The sequence below is a fragment of the Lampris incognitus genome, chromosome 11 (genome assembly GCF_029633865.1).
Source record: "Lampris incognitus isolate fLamInc1 chromosome 11, fLamInc1.hap2, whole genome shotgun sequence".
NCBI lineage: Eukaryota > Metazoa > Chordata > Actinopteri > Lampriformes > Lampridae > Lampris > Lampris incognitus.
Window position 1 is genome coordinate 9,979,132 of NC_079221.1, and position 21,508 is coordinate 10,000,639.

Sequence of the window (21,508 nt, forward strand, 5' to 3'; positions counted from 1 at the left end):
GTGTGTTTGTGTGTGTGTGTGTTGTGTGTGTGGGGGGGGGGGGTGATGGCCCGGTGGCCTGTCCAGGGTGTCTCCCCACCTGCCACCCAATGACTGCTGGGATAGGCTCCAGCATCCCTCGACCTTGAGTGGAGATAAGCAGTTTGGATAATGGATGGATTATGTTTCAGAAAATCCAAAGATATTTATTACACATAGCACCTTTATTCGAGAGACCAAGATGGGAGTTGAACATTAACAGCTTATCGTGTAAGCGAAAAAGCATGACAAATAATTCCGTGGCTGTGTTTTATCCTCTTTCTTTATCCCTCTCTTTCTGACAATCTCTCAGAGGAAAGCCCTGATGCAGCAGCTGCATCCCTCAAACCAGCTGTGGGGGAGCTTGTTTGAGATTTTGCTTTTTAATAACTCTTGTCTCGACTGCCTCTTTTATTCTCCTCTCTCCCTTTCTCTCTCTGTCTCTCTCTCTCTTCCTTTCTCTCTCGGTCTCTCATTTGCAATTGAAAGGAGGCTGTAGTCCTAATGCAAGAGGAGATGGAGGACAGTGGGATGTAACAGGTAGCTGGTATAACAGCATCTTCCTTGATAGATCCCTTTGTACCAACTGTTTTGTGCTTTGCTTCTGTGTTGGTTGAGCAAATGTGCATGTTGGTTTGTCGCTGATTCCCTTTTTTATAGTTTTCCCCTGACCATTTAAATTTGTTTAGTTACTCAGCATATGTACAGTGTAATTGATAATGGTATGCTATGAACCACAATCCACGCGAGGCAATAAGCACTACCACCTCCACCTATGTGTTTAATGGTAGTTTTTCCAGCATAAAGCCATGGTTTCTTCCTAAAGAGTGTGTTTTTTTTGGGGGTCGGGTTATTTTTTAACAGGTGATTGCCACGTCGTCCCAGGACCTCCAGGGTTTTCTGGTCCTCCAGGACCCACTGGATTACCAGGTTTTCAAGGTAACATGACAAGAAAGCAAAGAAACCAGTGTTATCTGTTGCCTTCGTGGAAGCTGATCAAGTTGTGTTTGATGCCGTTTTTATACTTTGCCATGAACAGGCCCACCAGGTCACAAGGGACCACATGGTCCCGCTGGCACTGACGGAGAGAAAGGAGAAAGAGGAGAGCAAGGCACAGGAGGCTCTCCTGGACATCCAGGTCAGAATAAATAAAGAAACACAGGTTTTCCATACCCCTCAATAGACTTAAACATTGTGTAGAATATGATTATTTTGGAAAATTGGTTGTGATCTGCAAAATACAACAATTTTCTTGCACCCAGATGGGTTTCGTTCATCACCAGAATCAGGCTTTACTGGCCAAGTTCACTTTTACACATACAAGGAATTTGTCTTCAGTTGTCAGAACTTACAATGTACTTTACACATACATACATACATACATACATACATACATACATACATACATACATACATACATACACACATACACACATACATACACATACATACATACATACATACATACATACATACATACATACATACATACATACATACATACATACATACATACATACATACATACATATTCACTGCTGCATATTGTTGCCAACAGCAACAATATGTAGCAGTGAAGAATGAAGTTGAATATAGATTAACGATATATTATTATGTACTGCTGGAAATTGTGTATAAGTATTGCAAAATGCATAGCTATCACAAAGTGCATTGTTCAGTACAAGATAAAGTTTAATATAGCTATGAATATGGAGCAGTTCAAGATGAAGTTGAATATAAATTTCAATGCATCTCCTTCGTTGAATCTCCCATCCAGGTTTTGTCGGCATACGTGGTGACTTGGGTCTACCCGGCAGCAAAGGTGTGGTAGGAAACTCCGGTTTACCCGGTATCCGCGGCCGGGACGGGTCACCAGGTGAGAAGGGTCTGCATGGTGAGATCCTCGACGCATCGCATGGACCTCCCGGTGACTCGGGCCCACCAGGGTTTCAGGGAGTTAAAGGCATTGACGGAAATCAAGGAGAGCCAGGCTACCCAGGTCAGCTATGAGGTCACATAGTGTCTAACTCATCAAAACATAACTGACCATTTGCAAAACTTCTCCACCCCCACCCCCCTTACTGTTGATGGACCAGACAAACGTTCAAGCTCCACTACGATTATGAATAGTCATGTCAGGACTGTAAATAGACTAAGGTAGCTAACTTACCTATAAGCAGATGTAAACGTGTGTCAGTGGGTACCTTGTTAAGCTGAGAGCGTTGTCTTCCACAAAGTATACTCCGCAAAGTTTAAAGTGTAAACCTTTTGTTAAGGAATCAGAATTACATTACCTTTCTGTCCCTCAAGATAACTAAGATAAACGGTCAATTGATTTATCATGTTAGTTGCTTGCATACTCTTTTTTTTTTTTATTTAAAAAGTATTGCTGTCTAAATTTCAGCATTAACCACAATTTCAAAAATTTTAAGAAGTTATTCTCCTTATTGTCTGTCCACTCCAGGAATGGCTGGCATGCCTGGTATGATTGGCTTTAAGGGTGAGGTTGGCCCTCCAGGCCTACAAGGGAAGGAAGGGAGACCTGGACCAGATGGGAAGTATGGCTACCCTGGTGTGCCTGGAATAGCAGGCCAACCTGGATCACCTGGGGTCTTTGGAGAAACAGGTTTGGTATACAAGTACACACACACAGACTGATCACATCACATTACATATGTCCACTCACTGAGAGAAAAATGACACAGCATATAAACATGAGTCAAACATAGCTGTGTTTGATCATCCTGTCCAGGACTGACTGGAGAGAGGGGAAGTGATGGGTCCCCGGGCCCTCCAGGTCCAATTGGACTCAAAGGCAACCCAGGGTCTTCTGGTGACAATGGCACCGTAGGAGAGAGTGGTCCTCCAGGATACCACGGAGTGCCTGGCCCAGACGGCTTTTCAGGCCTTCCAGGACTTAAGGGTTTGTCTTATATCAATGATAGACCTCTTTTAATTTTTTTTTTTTTACTTTCATCCATCTCACACTGTTCACTTCCTGCAACAGCTCAACTCGTAGCAGGATTACAGAGCGATCTGTGCTCTGGGTTAGAAATGGATTGGTATCTACTATATGTTCCCATGATTGATATTGTGGCTCAGGCTCTTTAGGCCCTCTAATAATATTCTGGGCCTATTGGTGCCCAGAAAGAGCTCTTTTAGTGGATGTTATTTAGTGAAGAATTACATTGCAGCTTGCTGTGTAGCAGTCGGCTGATGCTAACTTGCTTAGTATTGAACCAATTTAAAAGATTCTGCCACCTAACACTCAGTTTGACACCTAATTACAGGAAAATAAGGTGTAGGTTAAAAAAAAGCGGCAGTTGGCCTTTAAATTGTATGATATACATATGTTTTCAGGATGTAAATTTAAAGTATATTTATGTACATCACAATGCTTTCTTTTTTTTTTTGTGACTTCTCATGTCCAATTATGTCCCAGGGATTAAAGGTTCTTCAGGAATGTTGGGCTTTGTGGGGAACGTGGGAGACCCAGGATTTGAGGGGCATAGCGGCCTAAAGGGAGAGCCTGGGGTCCCAGGTCTGGCTGGCGATAAAGGAGGCATGGGCACGAGTGGAGAAAAGGGTGAGTCCTTTCTGTTAGTGAAATTTTCCAGTGGCTCATTTGTCAGATATGTTATGTGAAGATGACGACACATACACCTGTCCTTCCTTTCCTCCTTGCATGTCTCAGGTGATCGTGGTTTGAGAGGACCACCAGGGGAAAAGCCTCACGTTCCTCGTCAGGTCATCGCTGACATGAAGGGAGCCAAGGGTGACCATGGAACATCAGGGGAAGAGGGTTTCACTGGACCCAGGGGTATGTGTGAACAGTCTTAAAGCAGTGGAAATACTTCCAAATATAGTATATCAGATATTGGATGAGAAACTTGCACAGTGCTTTGATTGGTGCAGCCTAAATCTGGTCGGATATATCCCACCCTTTCCCTTCCAAGCCCTTTGTAGTACAGATTTCATTGTTCTCGACATTGCTTTCGAGGAGCACCGTCACTTGGAGTCCAGAACAGAGATTAGTTTCTTCAAAACGAAACAACTCTTGTCCGTTCCCTCTTAACCCAAGTTTGGTAAACGGGGTCAACCAGAATCTGGCTAGTGAGACTCGATATTAAAGATAAATTCCCATTTCAAAATAGTTCCTAATGTTTAAAATGTTTTCATTTTCACACTTTTAGTTTTTTTCTTTGTTTTGAGTTATTCAATTTGAGTTATGCCCACCATTTTTTTTAAATTTTGGATTTTTTTCTCCCCAATTGTACTTGGCCAATTACCCCACTTTTCCGAGCCATCCCGGTCGCTGCTTCACCCCCTCTTCCAATCCAGGGAGGGCTGCAGACTACCACAGGCCTCCTCCCATACATGTGGAGTCACCAGCTGCTTCTTTTTACCTGACAGTGAGGGGTTTCACCAGGAGGACATAGCGCATGGGAGGATCACGCTATTCCCGCCCAGTTCCCCCTCCCCCCTGAACAGGCACCCCGACCGACCAGAGGAGGTGCTAGTGCAGCGACCAGGACACATACCCACATCCAGCTTTCCACCCGCAGACACGACCAGTTGTCTGTAGGGACGCCCGACCAAGCCAGAGGTAACGCGGGGATTCGAACCGGCGATCCCCGTGTTGGTAGGCAACGGAATAGACCGCAACGCTACCCGGACACACCCACCGTTTAAGTGACAACTGTCACGCTGTGTTGACATTAGCCAGCTTAGTCCTGAAGTTTCTTCTAGAAGAACAAATCGACTTGTTAGATTTTTTAAAAACTTTTTTTTTTAGAAGGAAAACAAAACCCATGGTAAAAGTACAGCTAGGAAGAAATTATAACTAACAATTCATATGAATGATTGAAACTAAACAGTTCATACAAATGATACATCTGTCTCTGAAAGTCAGTTTTGAATCAGAACGTCCTCATCATGAAGGATTCCATGTAAACTATGTGAAGGTGTCGGAGAAATCCCCCGGATGTCTTGTGTAAATGCTTGGACGTCACATCAGCTCAGCACATGGCCAGTAAGACTGGGATGGCAGCTCATTACATCAAGCGTTTAAAAAGGACACTATTAGTCTGATTTATACTGGCTGTCTTCCCAGCCACTTTCCACCATCTTGTCTGTGGGAGTTGGCTTTGGGCTTGTCTTTTCTGGTTTGAGGAGTGACACCGGTGCAGTTTCTCAGCATTGCGTCTATAGCCACTTTTCCATATACGTGCTGGCTCGACTTGGCTCTGTTTGACTCGGCGCATCAGCCCAGCATGGCTAGGATTCACATTTCCACTGCAGCAGCGCTTGAGGGTGTGTCTTTAACTGACGATGCACTTGTGCGATGACATTTAAAAGCAGCGCTCTCTTTAGTGCTGTTTACTATATTGCCCGATCCAGTCTAAAATTGCCCAACTCCACAGTCCGGAGAGTCTTTGTCAAAGAATTATATCCATTTTCGTCAAACAGAAGCTCAATTTTACAATATTTCTCCAAAGACGAAGCTGAAAAAAATTGAGAACAAATTTCTTTAAGTTTCCAGTTGCACCAAAAGTAAAGGAAGTGCACTTTAAAATTCTCAATGGAATAAATCCTTCTGGAGAATTTTTAAGACATCGATTTGGATTAGACTGCAACAACTGCTCATTTTGCTATGAACACACTGAAACAACAGAACATGTGTTTTATGAATGTCAGTTTGCTGGGGCCTTTTGGGAAGACCTGCATTACTGGTTGTTTCCTAAATTTGACACATGATTTAGCAATTAACACAATTATTATTCTTGGAAAGTTCATTTTACATAAGAACAGATTCCTGAAAACGCAGCCAAACGTCTGTGTATTTCATAGGGAACTGTGTCATTATTTCTCATCACTGAGGTTAATGGAGAAGAAGAAGGCCTCGGAACTCTCTGACTTGATAGAAGAACCTGAACTTGCGGAGAACCCTTAGGACTGTCCTCCCTTTCATTTATGTATTTAATTTATTTAATTTTCTTTACTTTTATTACCCCCTCATTCTTTTGTTGTCATATGTTGAATTTAAACATGTCAATAAAACAAATCTAGCTACAAAACTATGTCGTAAAACGATAGCAGTGACAGGAAGTAGATGCATTTACGCTCATGCGTTATACAAATCGGGTTTCTGGTACAGATCGGGTAATGACAACTATTGCACCGTGCAACGGTTGTTGGTATGGAAGGCCATTGGGGCTAAATGTGTGTTGCAAAAGACTTGTAGACATGGTCATTTTTTTTACCTCCAAGCACGCTTTCAAATGTGCATATCTGCTTACATATCAGCTGATGAAATTTTTGTAGTGGTATGCAAATATATGTAAATTTAGGTAACATCATTGGCTGAAGTGCTTGAAGATGCATCAACACTGGCAAGTGCCTTTTTTACATGTACTTTTTTATCGTGCTTAGAGGTAAAAAAAAAAAAAAAGACTGTGTGTACAAGTCTTTTGCAACGTGTATTTAGCCCCAGTGGCTTTCCATAGTTGGTAGCCAGCTACTTATCATGGATTTTGGGCGGCACAGAAGCCCAGTGGTTAGTGCTGTTGCCTCACAATAAGAAGGTCTTAGGTTCGAACCCTGGGGTTAGCCAACCTCGGGGGTCATCCCAGGTTGTCCTCTGTGTGGAGTTTGCATGTTCTCCCTGTGTCTGCGGTGGGTTTTCTGCAGGTGCTCCGGTTTCCTCCCACCATCAGTAGAAACATGCATGTTAGGGTTGATACGCCTGTCTGTGCCCCTGACGAAGGCAATGGGAAAAGAACTGGAGCTGGTCCCCGGGCGCAGCATCAAGGCGGCAGCCCGCTGCTTCTAGCTACACAGGTCACAGCTAGGATGGGATAACTTGCAGAAACTGAATTTTCCCAAGGGGATTAATAAAGGAGACTTTCAGGCTGTTACAGTTTTGCTTGGCATCTGCCGTTTATTGCTTGAAAAACGGAGACGGGATGACAAAATGGATCTAGAAGAGGGGAAGCCCATTTGACGAAGCCAACTGACATCACCGCAATCCGCTCGGAGGCAGGTCTGGCACGCTTTGGCCTGACTCCGGAGATAGTCCATCTCAGGCACGACTCGGCGCGTTTAAACTGGTAATGGAAACGCAAATCAACTTGGCCTGGTTTGACTCGGCGCGGCCAAAAGTGCCAATGGAAAAACCCGATATATACGACGGTCTGCATCGCTCTTCCAGCAGACTGCATGACGCCTGCTAGTGGCATTACAACAGAGAGAAACACAACTTTCTTATAAATGGTCAAACATGGATTAAACTTTTTACAGGCTCTCAGTATTACAAACCACCAACCATAGATTAGGTTACACATTTTATACCTGTGAATAACTTGGTCTTTCTCCTCTTATCCCCACAGCCCAAGTTTGCAAAGCCAAAAACTGCTTATGTAATCCAGTATTGACCACCCTCCCTCTCTCCTCAGGTGAAAAGGGTTTTCCTGGTCTTCCAGGGTACGAGGGCACTCATGGTCTTCCCGGAGACCCCAGCCATGAGAAGGGTCATCAAGGCGACCTGGGCGCAGAAGGACTTCCAGGGCCAAAGGGAATGCCGGGGCAAACTGGAAACCGTGGAATCAGCGGCTTCCCAGGGATGTTTGGCAGCCAGGTGAGCCAATCCAAGCCATGATATGAATTGGAATTGACTCCACAGACATATGTGAAAACTGCCAGCGCCCACAAATATAACAGTGAAGTTTTATGTAGCCATCGATCTTTGGCTTCCACTTTTGCAAAACAATCAAGTTCAAGTTCAACTTTATTATCACGTGTATTAAAATACAATGACATTTTTGTGCTCTGGCTCTCTCTGCCTGAACACAAAGGACACAAGGGACACACCATCCCAAACCCCCCCCCCCCAAAAAAAAAACAGACCTACATAGACTATGTACACATGAATTCATACATTATATAGACAATATAGAAAAGTACACAATAACGCAACAACGTAAGGTGCATGTGAGTGCGTCAGCTATTCAGCAACCTGACTGTGTGCGGAAAGAAAGTATTACTGAGACATGTGGTGTGTGAACCGATGCTCCAGTAACGTTTTTACTGCACAGATAAATGCAATAAATGCTTATAAATTGTTATAATATGTTGTTTGTTTGTATGTTATTTGTTTTAGGGGGCTAAAGGTAGCCCTGGTGCCTATGGTGCTTCAGGAGATTTTGGACGGAAAGGAGTCAAAGGTGAAGCATTAACATACACACCACAATGACATAAACTAGCCGTTATGCGCACAGAAGGAAGCAGTTATCTTGTCAGTACTGCAGTAGTTTGACAACTCTGAGTATATTTCAACAGGTGATAAGGGTACTTGTATCGACCTTCCCGGATCAACAGGCCTGAGAGGAGAGATTGGTTTCACTGGGGAAACAGGTAAGCCACAAGGCAAACGGTTATGTTTCCATCCAACTTTTGAATACATTTCAATAGTTAGATATCATAAGAAATGTGCAAATTATGGTGCATTTTCATCAGATCTGTGTGAATGAATAAAACAGTGAACGTCGGCCTATGTTTTCCATGGCCATACCTCACACCCATGTCCACACCTCACACCCATGAGAATGATGGACCAGTTAAGATTTAAGAAACATTTGATGGTGTGATAAAATTCTATTCAAATTTCACTGATAGAATTAACATGAGATCAGTTTTGTGTAAATGGGGTTTGTATCTCCTCCATTGGCCATGATTAACAACAGCATTGACAGATTAATGTCAAAGAGTTGGAAGTTTTGATCTGGCTGACGTTATACAACCCTCCTTCCAGGCCAGAAAGGACTATTGGGAAACTCTGGAGACCAGGGCAGCCCGGGTTTTGATGGTATCGTGGGGATGAAGGGCGGGCTGGGCGATTTCGGCTCAGAAGGCCTCACAGGTATGAAACTCCTGTTTGTTAATGTAACATACAACTTGTGTCCTAACAACATGTAAAATAGGATAACGTGGTGTAACATGTGTTCCCCATTTCATTTTCCACTGTATTGATTTCCAGGTTCAGATGGACAGAGAGGATTTCCTGGTAAACAAGGTCAAAAGGGATCTCCTGGGATTCCCGGGGGGTCAGGGATCTCTGGCTTACCTGGCCTCCCAGGAAACAGAGGTACAAGGATTGGCCCTGCCACCATTACACAGCTGACACTATACATGTGCATACACATACTTGTGGATACACATACACACAGATGCAGACATGTATGGTGAAACACACTACACACACACGCACACACAGACACAAGCACATGTGATTCTGTCTTATCTGTACTTATGTGTGCAGGTTTCCCTGGACTGAAGGGTCTTCGTGGACTAGATGGACTGGCTGGTCAAAAGGGCATCACCGGGGTTCCAGGTCTAACAAATTTATCATATTCATGAAATTCATTTTCCTGTGTACCTGTCTCTGCTGCAAAGCTAATGGTTGTGGAACATCTGTAAACACTTGTGACAGACACTTGTTAAGATCAGTGGGGGGTTTTTTTGGCCGGTGTTAAAAGTAGACTTTAGGCTACTTTGACTCCCCTGGCTGTTTCATTTAGAGGTTCCATTTAGTGGTATTTAGAGCACTGTTAACTAACGCAATTTGATGTACAGCATATCCAAATATAATTAAACAGTGAGGTAGGATTTTGTGAGGGGAGGAAGATTAATTTGACTGACAGCCAATAACGGCTGGGCATTTTTAGAAGAATGTGGAAATCTATATGCTATTGGCTAGTTTCAATTTAGTGGTAGTAGATCACAGACCGAAATACTCATTCGCTTGAAATGAAAAAAAAAGAAAGAAGAAAAAACACATTTTGGGAAGGGTGGCACGGTGGCGCAGTGAAAAACAAAAACAAAAGCGAAGAGAAAAGAGTGTCTTCAGTGCGGATGTTCCAGTCTCCGGCTAGCCTGCTAATGGTGTGTTTAGGTCTTTTGTGGGATACTTGTAGACACAGTACACATTTCTAACACTACCTGTTGCCCCCCATCAGGTGTGGATACCTACGGATCCTCCGGGGAGCCAGGGGTCAAAGGGCAGAGGGGAGAGAGCGGTATTCCCAACAACGAGGCCGGTGTCCAGGGCATAGAGGGCTCCAAAGGCTCCCCTGGATCCTCAGGTTAGTTAACACACAGTTAACACACGGGTTAGTTTTTACACAGGCTCGATAACACACAGGTTAGCTAACATAGGTTAGTTAACACACAGTTCGTTATCATTCATGTTGCACTCGTGTCTGCATTCATGTCTTCAGAAGGTGAGAGGTCATGTAGGAAGCAGATCACCCAGCTCTCAAAGATGGCAACACACAGTCTGTCAGAGCTGATTTTTCCCTGTCTCTCTCCTTCGCTCTGTCTCTCTTCCTCTCTGTGTCTCCCTCCTTCTCTCTGTCTCTCTCCCTCTCTCTGTCTCCCTCCCTCTGTCTCTGTCTCCCTCTCTCTCTCTCTCTGTCTCCCTCCCTCTCTCTGTCCGTCTCCTTCCCTCTCTCTGTCTCTGTCTCTCTCCCTCTCTCTGTCTCCCTCCCTCTCTCTGTCTCTCTCCCTCTCTCTGTCTCCCTCCCTCTCTCTGTCTCTGTCTCTCTCCCTCTCTGTCTCTCTCCCTCTCTCTGTCTCTCTCTGTGTTAAAAAAAAGAGTTGGTTTTTCCACTTAAATCAGTATAAATCTGTATTGTATTCAATTCATTCAGGTGAACAGGGAGTACCAGGACCCACAGGGTTTAGAGGAGCCCCAGGACTCGAGGGGACCCCAGACATACCTGGACACACTGGGGACCCCGGCTCCCCAGGACCTAAAGGATATACAGGTTGATACTGAAATGAAATGCATTTGCCTTGTAAACAACTCCCTTTGTCTTCAACAATTGTCTGATACGATTGTGCCAGAAGATAGTGGATCTGACTAACATAGTCTTGCAAAAATCTGAGGGATGTCATGAACTAAAAATCAGTTTTGCTTCCTCTGTATTTATTACCCATAAATACCGATTTAAGGCTTCCCTGGACCCAGAGGAGTTGCAGGGTTTGATTCCCCCCCTGGAGAGAAGGGTCTGCCTGGACAATATGGATTCCCTGGATTCCCTGGTCTCAAAGGATACAGAGGGGACCAAGGTCCATCTGGATACAGGGGACCCAGTGGGGTGTCTGGGAGGAAAGGTATGAGCAAAATGTCTTGTGTTTTCTCAGTAACAAGCCGTTGCATCAGTAACCGCTATCCAAAGTTGCTTACTTTGCTGTCTATGTCACCATTTTGACTGTAAGAATCAAACCTTTTACATTGCAGGCGTCAGCTGTGTGACGCGTTTTACAAAATGAACTACGCATGATGTTTTGTATTTTTAAACAACTAAATGTTTTGTTGCAATAGATAAGCCACTGGTTTGGCATTCACTTGAAATGTAAATCTCGGCCCCCAAAATCTTGTTAACCCGCCACGCGGATTTCACGCTGTAGGCCCAGGCTGCTATGACACATTAAATAAAGTATTGGGTTGCATTTGCCTTCGCAGGAGTGAAAGGGGAACAAGGAATGATGGGTCTCCCCGGTCCTTCCGGTACTCTGGGAAACAGAGGACCAGTCGGTCCAAAAGGAGACACTGGACCCAAAGGTAAATGATGTGATGTCATTTTTAGAGCTGTCACTAATCACCGTTTCGTTAATCAAGTTATCCATCATTTATTCTGACAATTCATAGAGTTGATCGGGTAAGAAAAAAGTACTGTTAAGTGCAGTAGTGTCATGTAAGAGTCACTCTGGCCTACCATTTACATTTTACAGGGTTCCCCTGTTACCCACTTCAGTTTGATATCTCACTCTTTTTATTTCTCGTCCTTGTTGTCATGTTTTCCGTTTCACTACATCGTCTGTTAGTTGACCTTGAATGTTCAGGCAGACAGCAGTCAAATAAACAGAAGATTGGTAGGCAGGGTGCTTCCTGTTGAGCTGTTGAAGCGAGGACATTATTCTGTTTATGGAAGTTTTTTTGGAATTTAATTGTTGTAACCCACAGAAGACAATCCACACGTGTGTATTTTTTTTATTTGTGTTGTGTAGTCATACCATAAAAATACAGTGATTTGCAAATATCCATAACTTACTCTGTAAACACGTTTTAATTTCACATGAAAAAAAAATTTTTTTTTGGCCCTGTGATGGCCTGGCGGCCTGTCCAGGGTGTCTCCCCGCCTGCCGCCCAGTGACTGTTGGGATAGGCTCCACCATCCCCGTGACCCTGAGAGCAGGATAAGCGGTTTGGATAATGGATGGATGAAAATGTTATAGTTTTAACTAATGTAAATAGTTTCACCGCAACAGATACGTGTTAAGTGATATTTACGCATTTGTGGATCCATTTGTACATGTGAAATGGGATTTTCACATTTGTGGATTGCTTCCTGTCTGTTTTGTGGGCCACGTGCATATTGTGTGTGTGTGTGTGTGTGTGTGTGTCTAGTCATACACAGCCTAGCTGATTGTACGTAGTGTTTCTGTAAGTTATTTGTAACTTGCTCGGAGTGCTGCCTTGCCGCTTTTTGACCCACCCACCTGAATCCGAACCCGCCCGACCCGAACCCTACCCATGCATCGCTACTAGGTAGACTCTTGTTGTAGCCTTCTTCCAGTACAGAATGTAGTCTGTAGGAAGTCACAAATGTCAAATAGTCCACAAACCGGCAGCAAGCGATCCACAAATGTGCAAATCCCATTTCACATGTACAATGGATCCCAAAAGGATATTCAAAAATATCACTTAACATGTATCTGTTGTGGTGAAACTATTTACATTTGTAATACCCATAATATTTTTATGTGAAATTAAAATATCTGTTTACAGAGTAGGTACGCGTATTTGCAAATCACTCTGTATTTTTGTGGATGACTTCACATAATACAAATGAAAAAAATACATGTTTGTGGATCATGATACAAATTTGTGGATTGTCAAGGTCCAGGTAGCATAGCGGTCTATTTCATTGCCTGCCAACACAGGGATCACCAGTTCGAATCCCTGTGTTACCTCCGGCTTGGTCGGGCGTCCCCACAGACGCAATTGGCCGTGTTGGCAGGTGGGAAGCCGGATGTGGGTATGTGTCCTGGTCGCTGCACTAGCACCTCCTCTGGTCGGTTTGGGCGCCTGTTCGGGGGGGAGGGGGAATAGCGTGATCCTCCCACGCGCTACGTGCCCCTGGCGAAACTCCTCACTGTCAGGTGAAAAGCGGCTGGCGACTCCACATGTATCGGAGGAGGCATGTGGTAGTCTGCAGCCCTCCCCAGATTGGCAAAGGAGGTGGAGCAGCGGCCGGGACGGGCCATAAATGTGGGGTAATTGGCTGGGTATAATTGGGGGGAAAAAAGGGGGGGGGACAAAAAAAACATTTGTGGATTGTCTTCTGTGAGTTACAGTGATGAAAGGCCAATAAAAACTTCCATAGATGTTTCGGTAAGCAAGACCAGATTTACAAAGCTTGCAGGTCACTGCATTTTGTTGAGAAGGGCCCCAAATGTTGGACATTTGCCATCTTTTTTTTGGGCTCCAACTTCTTCTTTTTGTTCGTCTTTGCTTTCCTCCATTTTCTTGATTCAAACAATCCGCTGCTACCTCAACATGTGACTGTAATGATCGTCAGAGCACTTCGTTTAAAGCCTTGTATTCAAACAGTCTTGGAAATTTATCATAAGTCTACACTGAGTCAAGTTCGAGTTATTATGCTGTGCAGTCCAAGATGAGACCGACACCTTCAAAATGCAGGAGTACTACAACCCGACTGATCAACAGTCCTCTGCATCGTGTCATACAACTCGTTTTTGCACTAATGTTCATTGCTTTGCATTTTGTATACCGTAGGTTCTGTCATCATGTCATTTTTAACCCTACAGGTTCTCTTGGGGCTCCGGGCAAGCAGGGTCCTCCTGCAACTCCCATCCGAATCCCAGGAGAGAGGGGCCCTCCAGGACCACAGGGACGGTGGGGACCACAGGGGCCCAAAGGGGTCACAGGGCCACACGGATTTCCTGGAGATCAAGGTTAGTGCTTCTAACAAAACATAGTTTTCCAAAGCATCTTACCCAATTTCCCCTCGGGGATGAATAAAGTGTTCTGATTCTGATTCTGGTTCTGATCTTCCACTGCATTTTCCTGCACCGTGACATAATGGTATGGTACAGGTTTCTTTGGACCAAAGGGCCAGAAGGGAATGCCAGGGATCGGTGGTCGGCCAGGTACACCTGGATACCGTGGAGATGTTGGACAAATGGGCCATCCTGGTCTGCAGGGCATGGAAGGTGTGTGTGATGCTATGAGGATTAGGGAAACCAAGACTGGATAACAGGATTTAGAGTCTTAGGCGGGGAGCCAGTTAGATAAATACTGTGTTTTTATGATTGTTAAATTAGTGAATAAACCAAAAAGGACTAAGAACTGACAGTGATCCATTTGTGGGCCGTAGCACTACTTTGTAATAAACTTAATGTGGGTTCACTAGGACTTGATGGCACAGTTATTGAAGAGTTGCAGATAGCATATGTAATTCTTCCACTTTCATGTTTGTATTGCCATCAGCAAACCTTCAGGCAATGACACACCGGCACATTTTTTTGTTCAAATTTGCACAAATGTTGATGGAAATATTTTCTCGATGAGAACAGTGCATGAATTTGATACCTAGTCAAACTTGGATCAGAGCACATGTTTTGTAGGCAAGAAGGAAATAGGTCAGATGAAGTGCCCTGAGCCCAAAACATTTTCACACCAAAGGTGGATTATTGAAAAACTGTTAAGTGAAATGAAATAATTAAATAAGTAAAATTTCTGTAAATCTAAGCTAATCACTGTGGCGCAGTGGTTAGCGCGGTCGCCTCACAGCAAGAAGGTCCAGGGTTCAAGCCCCGGGGTCGTCCAACCTTGGGGGTCATTCTGGGTCGTCCTCTGTGTGGAGTTTGCATGTTCTCCCCGTGTCTGCGTGGGTTTCCTTCGGGTGCTCCGGTTTCCTCCCACAGTCCAAAGACATGTAGGTCAGATGAATTGGCCGTACTAAATTGTCCCTAGGTGTGTATGTATCAGCCCTGTGATGGACTGGCGGCCTGTCCAGGGTGTCTCCCCGCCTGCTGCCACCCAATGGCTGCTAGGATAGGCTCGAGCATCCCGTGACCCCAATTGGGATAAGTAATTCTAACCCATTGGATATAATATGAACTACAACTACTGTTAAATAGTAAAAACAACAAGGAAGTAAAAGCTGCAATACCTTTTATGTACATTTAATGGAGCTGGCGAGCTGTTGGATGCCAGTAGAATAGATTATCCTTTTTGTAAGCAAAACAGACCCATGCCTAAGTCTCTAATTAAACCACTTTTCTAGTTGAAAAGAGAAGGTGAAAGGGTTAGTTCAACCAAAATACAAAAAAACCCTCTTCTTTAGTTACACCTAGTGCAATCTATCCATCGTTTCAGTGCCATTTGGCAAAGTTTCGACTGGTTCACAGTAGAGCTTTCTCCCTTCACCCCATTACAATGGAGTTGAATAGAAATTGGTTTGTGGCGCTCAAAGCACCAAAAAAAATGACGTTTGAAAATCTCAACAGCGACATCATTTTCCAGAAACAACGGACATACGTACTCAGAATAATCCACAGACCTCGTTGCGAAAAGTTTCTTTGAGAACTATTTTCTGCCTATGAACACCTTTGATGGACAGTGATGGCAGCAGTATCTGTCACTTCATCCATTTTTACTCCTCATGCTCTCCAGCTTGCCCCAAAAATGTGCCTGAGTATCTCCACCTTGAGGTTTACAATGATACATTACAGCGATAATGACTGAAGAAGAATTTAGATAATATAAATACTTAAGTTGTATGTGCTTATATTTGAGGGGGGGCTGTTTTGAACACAAAACATCTATGACTGTAATGCCATAGGTCACCGTGGTAACACCGGTATCCCTGGGTTACCTGGGATGCCTGGCCGAAGCATCAATGTGGGTTACCTGCTGGTGAAACACAGCCAGACAGAGCAGACCCCCATGTGTCCGGTGGGGATGGCGAAACTGTGGGACGGATACAGTCTGCTGTATTTCGAAGGTCAGGAGAAAGCCCACAACCAGGACCTGGGTAAGTACAAGTGAAAAGTCACGTTTTGAACGTCAACTTGGTTACCTTATTGAAATTCTGTCAGATACTGAAAATAATAATAATACATCAGACTTATATAGCATTTTTCTAACACTCAAAGTCGCTTTACAATAAACGGGGTGAAACAAGACAAGAGATAAACATAACACAGACATACAGGGGTGGACGGGAAGGGGGGCTACGAGAGGGCGAAGCGGCAGCCACACACGATGCCAGCAGTACTCTCCCATTTAAACACATACAAAAGGGCGAGAAAACAACAACACTGTGGATGTTGATGTTGTGTAGGGGTTTACTCCCGTAGCCTATTCCTCTCCCGAGGTATCCACTAGGTAGTGGCACTATTTAACCCATAGCTGGGGGCTGGTTGGTGGGCATCAGGGAATATCTACACACCAGTGGGCCTGCCTACCGCACATCTAGGGGCCAGACCTCCTCCGAGTCCCTTGTAGTTCAGCCAGGGTCCAAGGTGTACCCAGTTACTGTGTGTCGCCACGAGGAGGCGCTACATAGGGCTTGGTGTTAGAGGCAGGGAGAGACTTACGTGCTCGGCTCTCCTGTTCGCATCTCTGCCAGCCAGCGGTGAAGGGAGAGAGTGAGACGTGACAGACACAGAACACTACACCAACACACTAGACGCTTCACAACAACCCCACTTCTTACACAAGAATGTCAGACACACAAATAATCTGTTGCCAAAGACTGCCTGTTTACGAGTTTTCTCTCTAAACTGAGTAGCTGAACATTTGGACATGCCTTCTTTTACTGTTGCCTATAAATGGGGCGCAGTGTGCTTTTATTTCTGTCTTTATTATTGTGTGTACCATATATTTTTTTATACTATGTGGGCAGCAGCTGAGTCCGAGACAAATTTCTCCATGGGGAAAATAAAGTGTATTTAACTTTATTCTATCTTTACATATAAGTTGCACTTGTCCTTGAGGCAGTTTTTATCATCCATTAGGACAGGATACATTACAACACTGAATGGTCCCAAATCTGATTCCAGCTTCCTTTAAACATCCGTCCTTTAGCATTCATCAATGAAGACTTTAATGTGGTTTTGTCTGCAACCGGTTCACTTACACGTAAAAAGCCACAGACAGCCGAAATATCACATCTGATTTTAAAGTGTACTGTAAATTTGACCGTCTTTAAGTAAATATGAAGACAAATACACGTCACAATTGATAATCAGGTTTTAATTGCTTGTGGGGTTTTTTTTGCATTGCACAGTATTACACATCATTCGCAGTATCGCAGTGTTTCTAACTATCATGTGATTGGTTGATTGGCCTCTCCTCAGGATTGGCTGGATCTTGCCTCCCACGGTTCAACACCATGCCCTTCCTTTACTGCAACCCGGGAGATATCTGCTACTACGCCAGCCGAAATGACAAGTCCTACTGGCTGTCCACGACCGCACCTCTTCCAATGATGCCCGTGGAGGAGGGAGACATTAAGCCCTACATCAGCCGCTGCTCGGTGTGCGAGGCTCCGTCCGTTGCCATAGCAGTCCACAGCCAGGACATCACCATCCCTCAGTGCCCCTTGGGCTGGCGCAGCCTCTGGATCGGCTACTCTTTCCTCATGGTCAGTTCTGTTCTTCCTCTGGAGACAAGTACATCGCAATAAGATGTACTTTATAAAGGGTTTAGAAGTGGTTACTAATTACTTCGTTAGAAGTTAATATCTAATTTACCAATTTGTTACAAATTAGCAATATGTTGTTAAAAAGCGTTAGTAAAAAGACTTCGGGTTGCCAGGTTGGGAGCCCACATTTTATGAACACGAGAGAATCTCCATACACATTCTCTTAGAAACCATGTGACTGGCTAGCTCAGTCAATTCACATTCTCAGCGAGCAGCATACAACTAACAAAATGTTGTACAATGCATACGCAAAGGTCGATTTCTGCACAGTACTGACAAGAACAAAAATGTCAGTGGTTAAATTCAGGTGAAGATTAAGTTATTAGTTTAGGATTAAGGTTAGGTAGCAGTTAGACCATCGTTGTCTAATCGCATGGCTTCTGAGAGAATGTCTATGGACACTCTTGTATTGATAAAATGTTGGCTTGTAACCCGGCAACCCAAAAAGCATTTTTATCAGTATTACAACATCTTAATGCTGATTTATGACACATTAATAAGTGAGTTATTAAGCATTCAAGTAATTAATAAGCACTTGTAAACTCTTCATGAAGTGTGGCTATTGAAAGTGTTACCGTGCTTTGTAATGGCCGGAGGTGACAGTCACGAGGATGGTAGGGGACTCTCCTCCGTTACTTCAGCGTGACTGGGAAAGTTCAAACCGATGGGGTCAAAATGAAAGTAGAACCAAACATTTATGTGGCGTTTTTAATCACAGCTCCTCCTCGGCCACCAGAGAGCAGCAATTTTTCCATCAACCACTAATTGCTTCATTACCTCCACCTGTGCCTTGTTAGTAGACTTTAAATTGCCTCAGTTTTGGCTTTGTAGCCAGTATTAAAGTCTCATGCCGGTTATTTATATGCATTTGTACCCAGTTGTTTTTCTTTTCTCTGGGCTGTATTAAATTATTTATCAAGTTTTTCTCTTGTGTGTATACACCAATCAGCCAGAAAATAAAAACCACCTGCCAAATACTGTGTAGGTCCCCCTCGTGCCACCACAACAGCTCTGACCTGTCAAGGCATGGACTCCACAAGACCTCTGAAGGTGTTCTCTGGGATCTGGGACTAGGACGTTAGCAGCAGATCCTTTAAGTTGAAAGGTGGGGCCTCCATGGATTGGACTTGTTTTTCCAGCACATCCCACAGATGCTCGATCGGATTGAGATCTGGGGAATTTGGAGGCCAAGGCAACACCTTGAACTCTTTGTCAAGTTCCTCAAACCATTCCTGAACAATGTGTGAAGTGGCAGGGTTCATTATCCTGCTGAAAGAGGCCACTGCCATCAGGGAATACCACAGCCATGAAAGGGTGGACCTGGTCTGCAGTGATATTTAGGTGGGTGGTACATGTCAAAGTAACGTCCACATGAATGCCAGGACCCAAGGTTTCCCAGCAGAACATTGCCCAGAGCATCACGCTGCCTCCACCGCCTCGCCTTCTTCCCATAGTGCATCCTGGTGCCATCTCTTCCCCTGGTAAACAATGTACACGCCCCAGGCCGTCCACATGATGTAAAACAAAATGTGGTTCATCAGGCCAGGCCTCCTCCTTCCATTGCTCCAGGGTCCAGTTCTGATGCTCACATGCCGAATGTAGGTGCTTTTGGTGGTGGACAGGAGTCATCATGGGCACTCTGACTGGTCTGCAGCTACGCAGGTCCATACACAGCAAGCTGTGGTGCACTGTGTGTCCTGATAACCTGTCTGTCATAGCCAGCATTAACTTTTTCAGCAATTTGAGCTACAGTAGCTCTTCTGGGGGATCGGACCAGATGGGCTAGCAATCGCTCCCCATGTGCATCAGTGAGCCTTGGGCGCCCATGACCCTGTCACTGGTTCACTGGTTGTCCTTCCATGGACCACTTTGGACCACTGCATACCGGGAACACCCCACAAGACCTGCCGTTTTGGAGGTGCTCTGATCCAGTCATCTAGCCATCACAATGTGGCCCTTCTTAAAGTCACTCAGCTCCTTACACTTACCCATTTTTTCTGCTTCCAACACATCAACTTCAAGAACTGACTGTTCACTTGCTGCCTAATATATCCCACCCCTTGACAGGCGCCATTGTAACAAGATAATGTTATTCACTTACCTGTCAGTGGTTTTAATGTTTTGGCTGATCGGTGTATTTTTACAGTAAAAGCTTTTCTCAGTTTATATCCTGCCATCCTGAGTTTGTCTTTACCCTGTTTCCATGTTACACATTTCTCTTTGAGTCGTCCTCATCATCATCTCTTTTCCCCTCATGTCTCTCTCCATTTCCCCTCAGCACACGGCGGCAGGGGACGAAGGGGGAGGTCAGTCGCTGTCGTCTCCTGGCTCCTGCCTGGAGGATTTCCGCACCACGCCGTTCATCGAGTGCAACGGGGCCAAAGGCACCTGCCACTACTTTGCCAACAAGCACAGCTTCTGGCTGACCTCCATAGATCAGTCCTTCCAGAGCGAACCTGTGTCAGAGACCCTCAAAGCGGGGCAGCTCCTGTCCCGCATCAGCCGCTGTCAGGTCTGCATGAAGAACCTGTGAGCCAGACTCCCAACATTTCAACATTTGCTTTCTCAACACCACTAACAGGAAAGAAAAAAAAAAGTCTTCGAAAGACAATTCGTTCCAGTGTCTTCTCTCCGAGTATTACACCAACGCAACCGAGTAGAATGGGAAATACTGAAGTACTTCGATAAGTGCGACTGGCTGAGAGATGGAAGGACTGTGCGACTTCTCACTGACGCAGAATGGAGGCCCTGTGAAGTCCACATGGAAAGTGTAATTTTTTTTTAATGTATAATGATTGGATGGTGCTTACTCTTAACTTATTACCTCAGCTACTGCGATGCAGCATGTCTGATCAGAGATGACACACTACAGCTGAACCAAAGATGCCCATGTATATGCACTGCTTCAGTTAATACCGGTTTTTATTTTATGTTGTTTTTTCCTTCTTCTTTCGGGGTGTACAACCTCAACATTACCACTAACACGCCACTTATTGTAAATTATGTCCGGTCTGAAAGTGGTTCGCACTCGACAGTGTCGTTTTGCTTCGTCTCCAATGTTCGTACAAAACTTTATACAACGAAATAATCTCACATATGTTTGTTTTTTTAACACTTATCAACTATCTCTGAAACGTGTATGCCTTAGTTATTCCATAAGACATTTGGTCACAATACAATGCACTGATTTTCTCTTGTATATCTGCTGAATGAACTTGACCCCCCTCCTCCCTCCCTCCCTACTCCCCCTCTTCCTCAAGCTTTTGAATATTTTGGTCCTCTTGTACCAGTGTCGCAGTCTTCCCGTCGCCGGGCTCGCTGGGAGCTTCACAGCATCAGCTTGTCAACAGTACCGAATGTAAACAGTGCCGACCAAAGGTCCAACCCGACCGTTAGATCACAGCGAGTCTCTGCTCTGCTTTAAAGCTTTACTTCCCAGAAGTGGGTCAAACCTGCTCCCAAAACATAACACATTCTTCCAGAGATTCAAGTAAGTCTTGTTTATTTAGGACAGTAAATTCAGCTGGTTTGATTTCCAATGCAACGGCGCTGATTTTCAAGGAGCAACAAATTTAATTGCAAAGTAATTGTAAAAACATTAAAAATGTTGATCGTTATACATCCGACTGCCGTCTTTTTACTGTTTCTGCACCCCCGTCACAGTCTCCCTTGCCGGACAAACTACATCATCG

At 44.5% G+C, this 21,508-nt stretch overlaps 1 protein-coding gene across 1 annotated transcript in view; it reads left to right on the forward strand.

Moving 5' to 3' along the window:
• The window catches only part of col4a2 (collagen, type IV, alpha 2), a 99,456-nt gene extending 78,021 nt beyond the window's left edge, over positions 1-21,435 (forward strand). Inside the window, exons 26-48 of the mRNA XM_056289853.1 lie at positions 508-558; positions 883-957; positions 1,058-1,156; positions 1,796-2,017; positions 2,483-2,644; positions 2,771-2,941; positions 3,461-3,604; positions 3,713-3,838; positions 7,473-7,654; positions 8,177-8,240; positions 8,356-8,430; positions 8,828-8,935; positions 9,053-9,160; positions 9,335-9,406; positions 10,032-10,157; positions 10,725-10,841; positions 11,029-11,190; positions 11,543-11,641; positions 13,912-14,058; positions 14,200-14,316; positions 15,951-16,142; positions 17,470-17,756; positions 20,095-21,435. Of these exons, the coding sequence (XP_056145828.1) occupies positions 508-558; positions 883-957; positions 1,058-1,156; positions 1,796-2,017; positions 2,483-2,644; positions 2,771-2,941; positions 3,461-3,604; positions 3,713-3,838; positions 7,473-7,654; positions 8,177-8,240; positions 8,356-8,430; positions 8,828-8,935; positions 9,053-9,160; positions 9,335-9,406; positions 10,032-10,157; positions 10,725-10,841; positions 11,029-11,190; positions 11,543-11,641; positions 13,912-14,058; positions 14,200-14,316; positions 15,951-16,142; positions 17,470-17,756; positions 20,095-20,349 (3,161 nt within the window). The 3' untranslated portion in view covers positions 20,350-21,435. The remainder of the gene's footprint in view (positions 1-507; positions 559-882; positions 958-1,057; positions 1,157-1,795; positions 2,018-2,482; positions 2,645-2,770; positions 2,942-3,460; positions 3,605-3,712; positions 3,839-7,472; positions 7,655-8,176; positions 8,241-8,355; positions 8,431-8,827; positions 8,936-9,052; positions 9,161-9,334; positions 9,407-10,031; positions 10,158-10,724; positions 10,842-11,028; positions 11,191-11,542; positions 11,642-13,911; positions 14,059-14,199; positions 14,317-15,950; positions 16,143-17,469; positions 17,757-20,094) is intronic.
• The last annotated feature ends 73 nt before the right edge of the window (positions 21,436-21,508 follow it).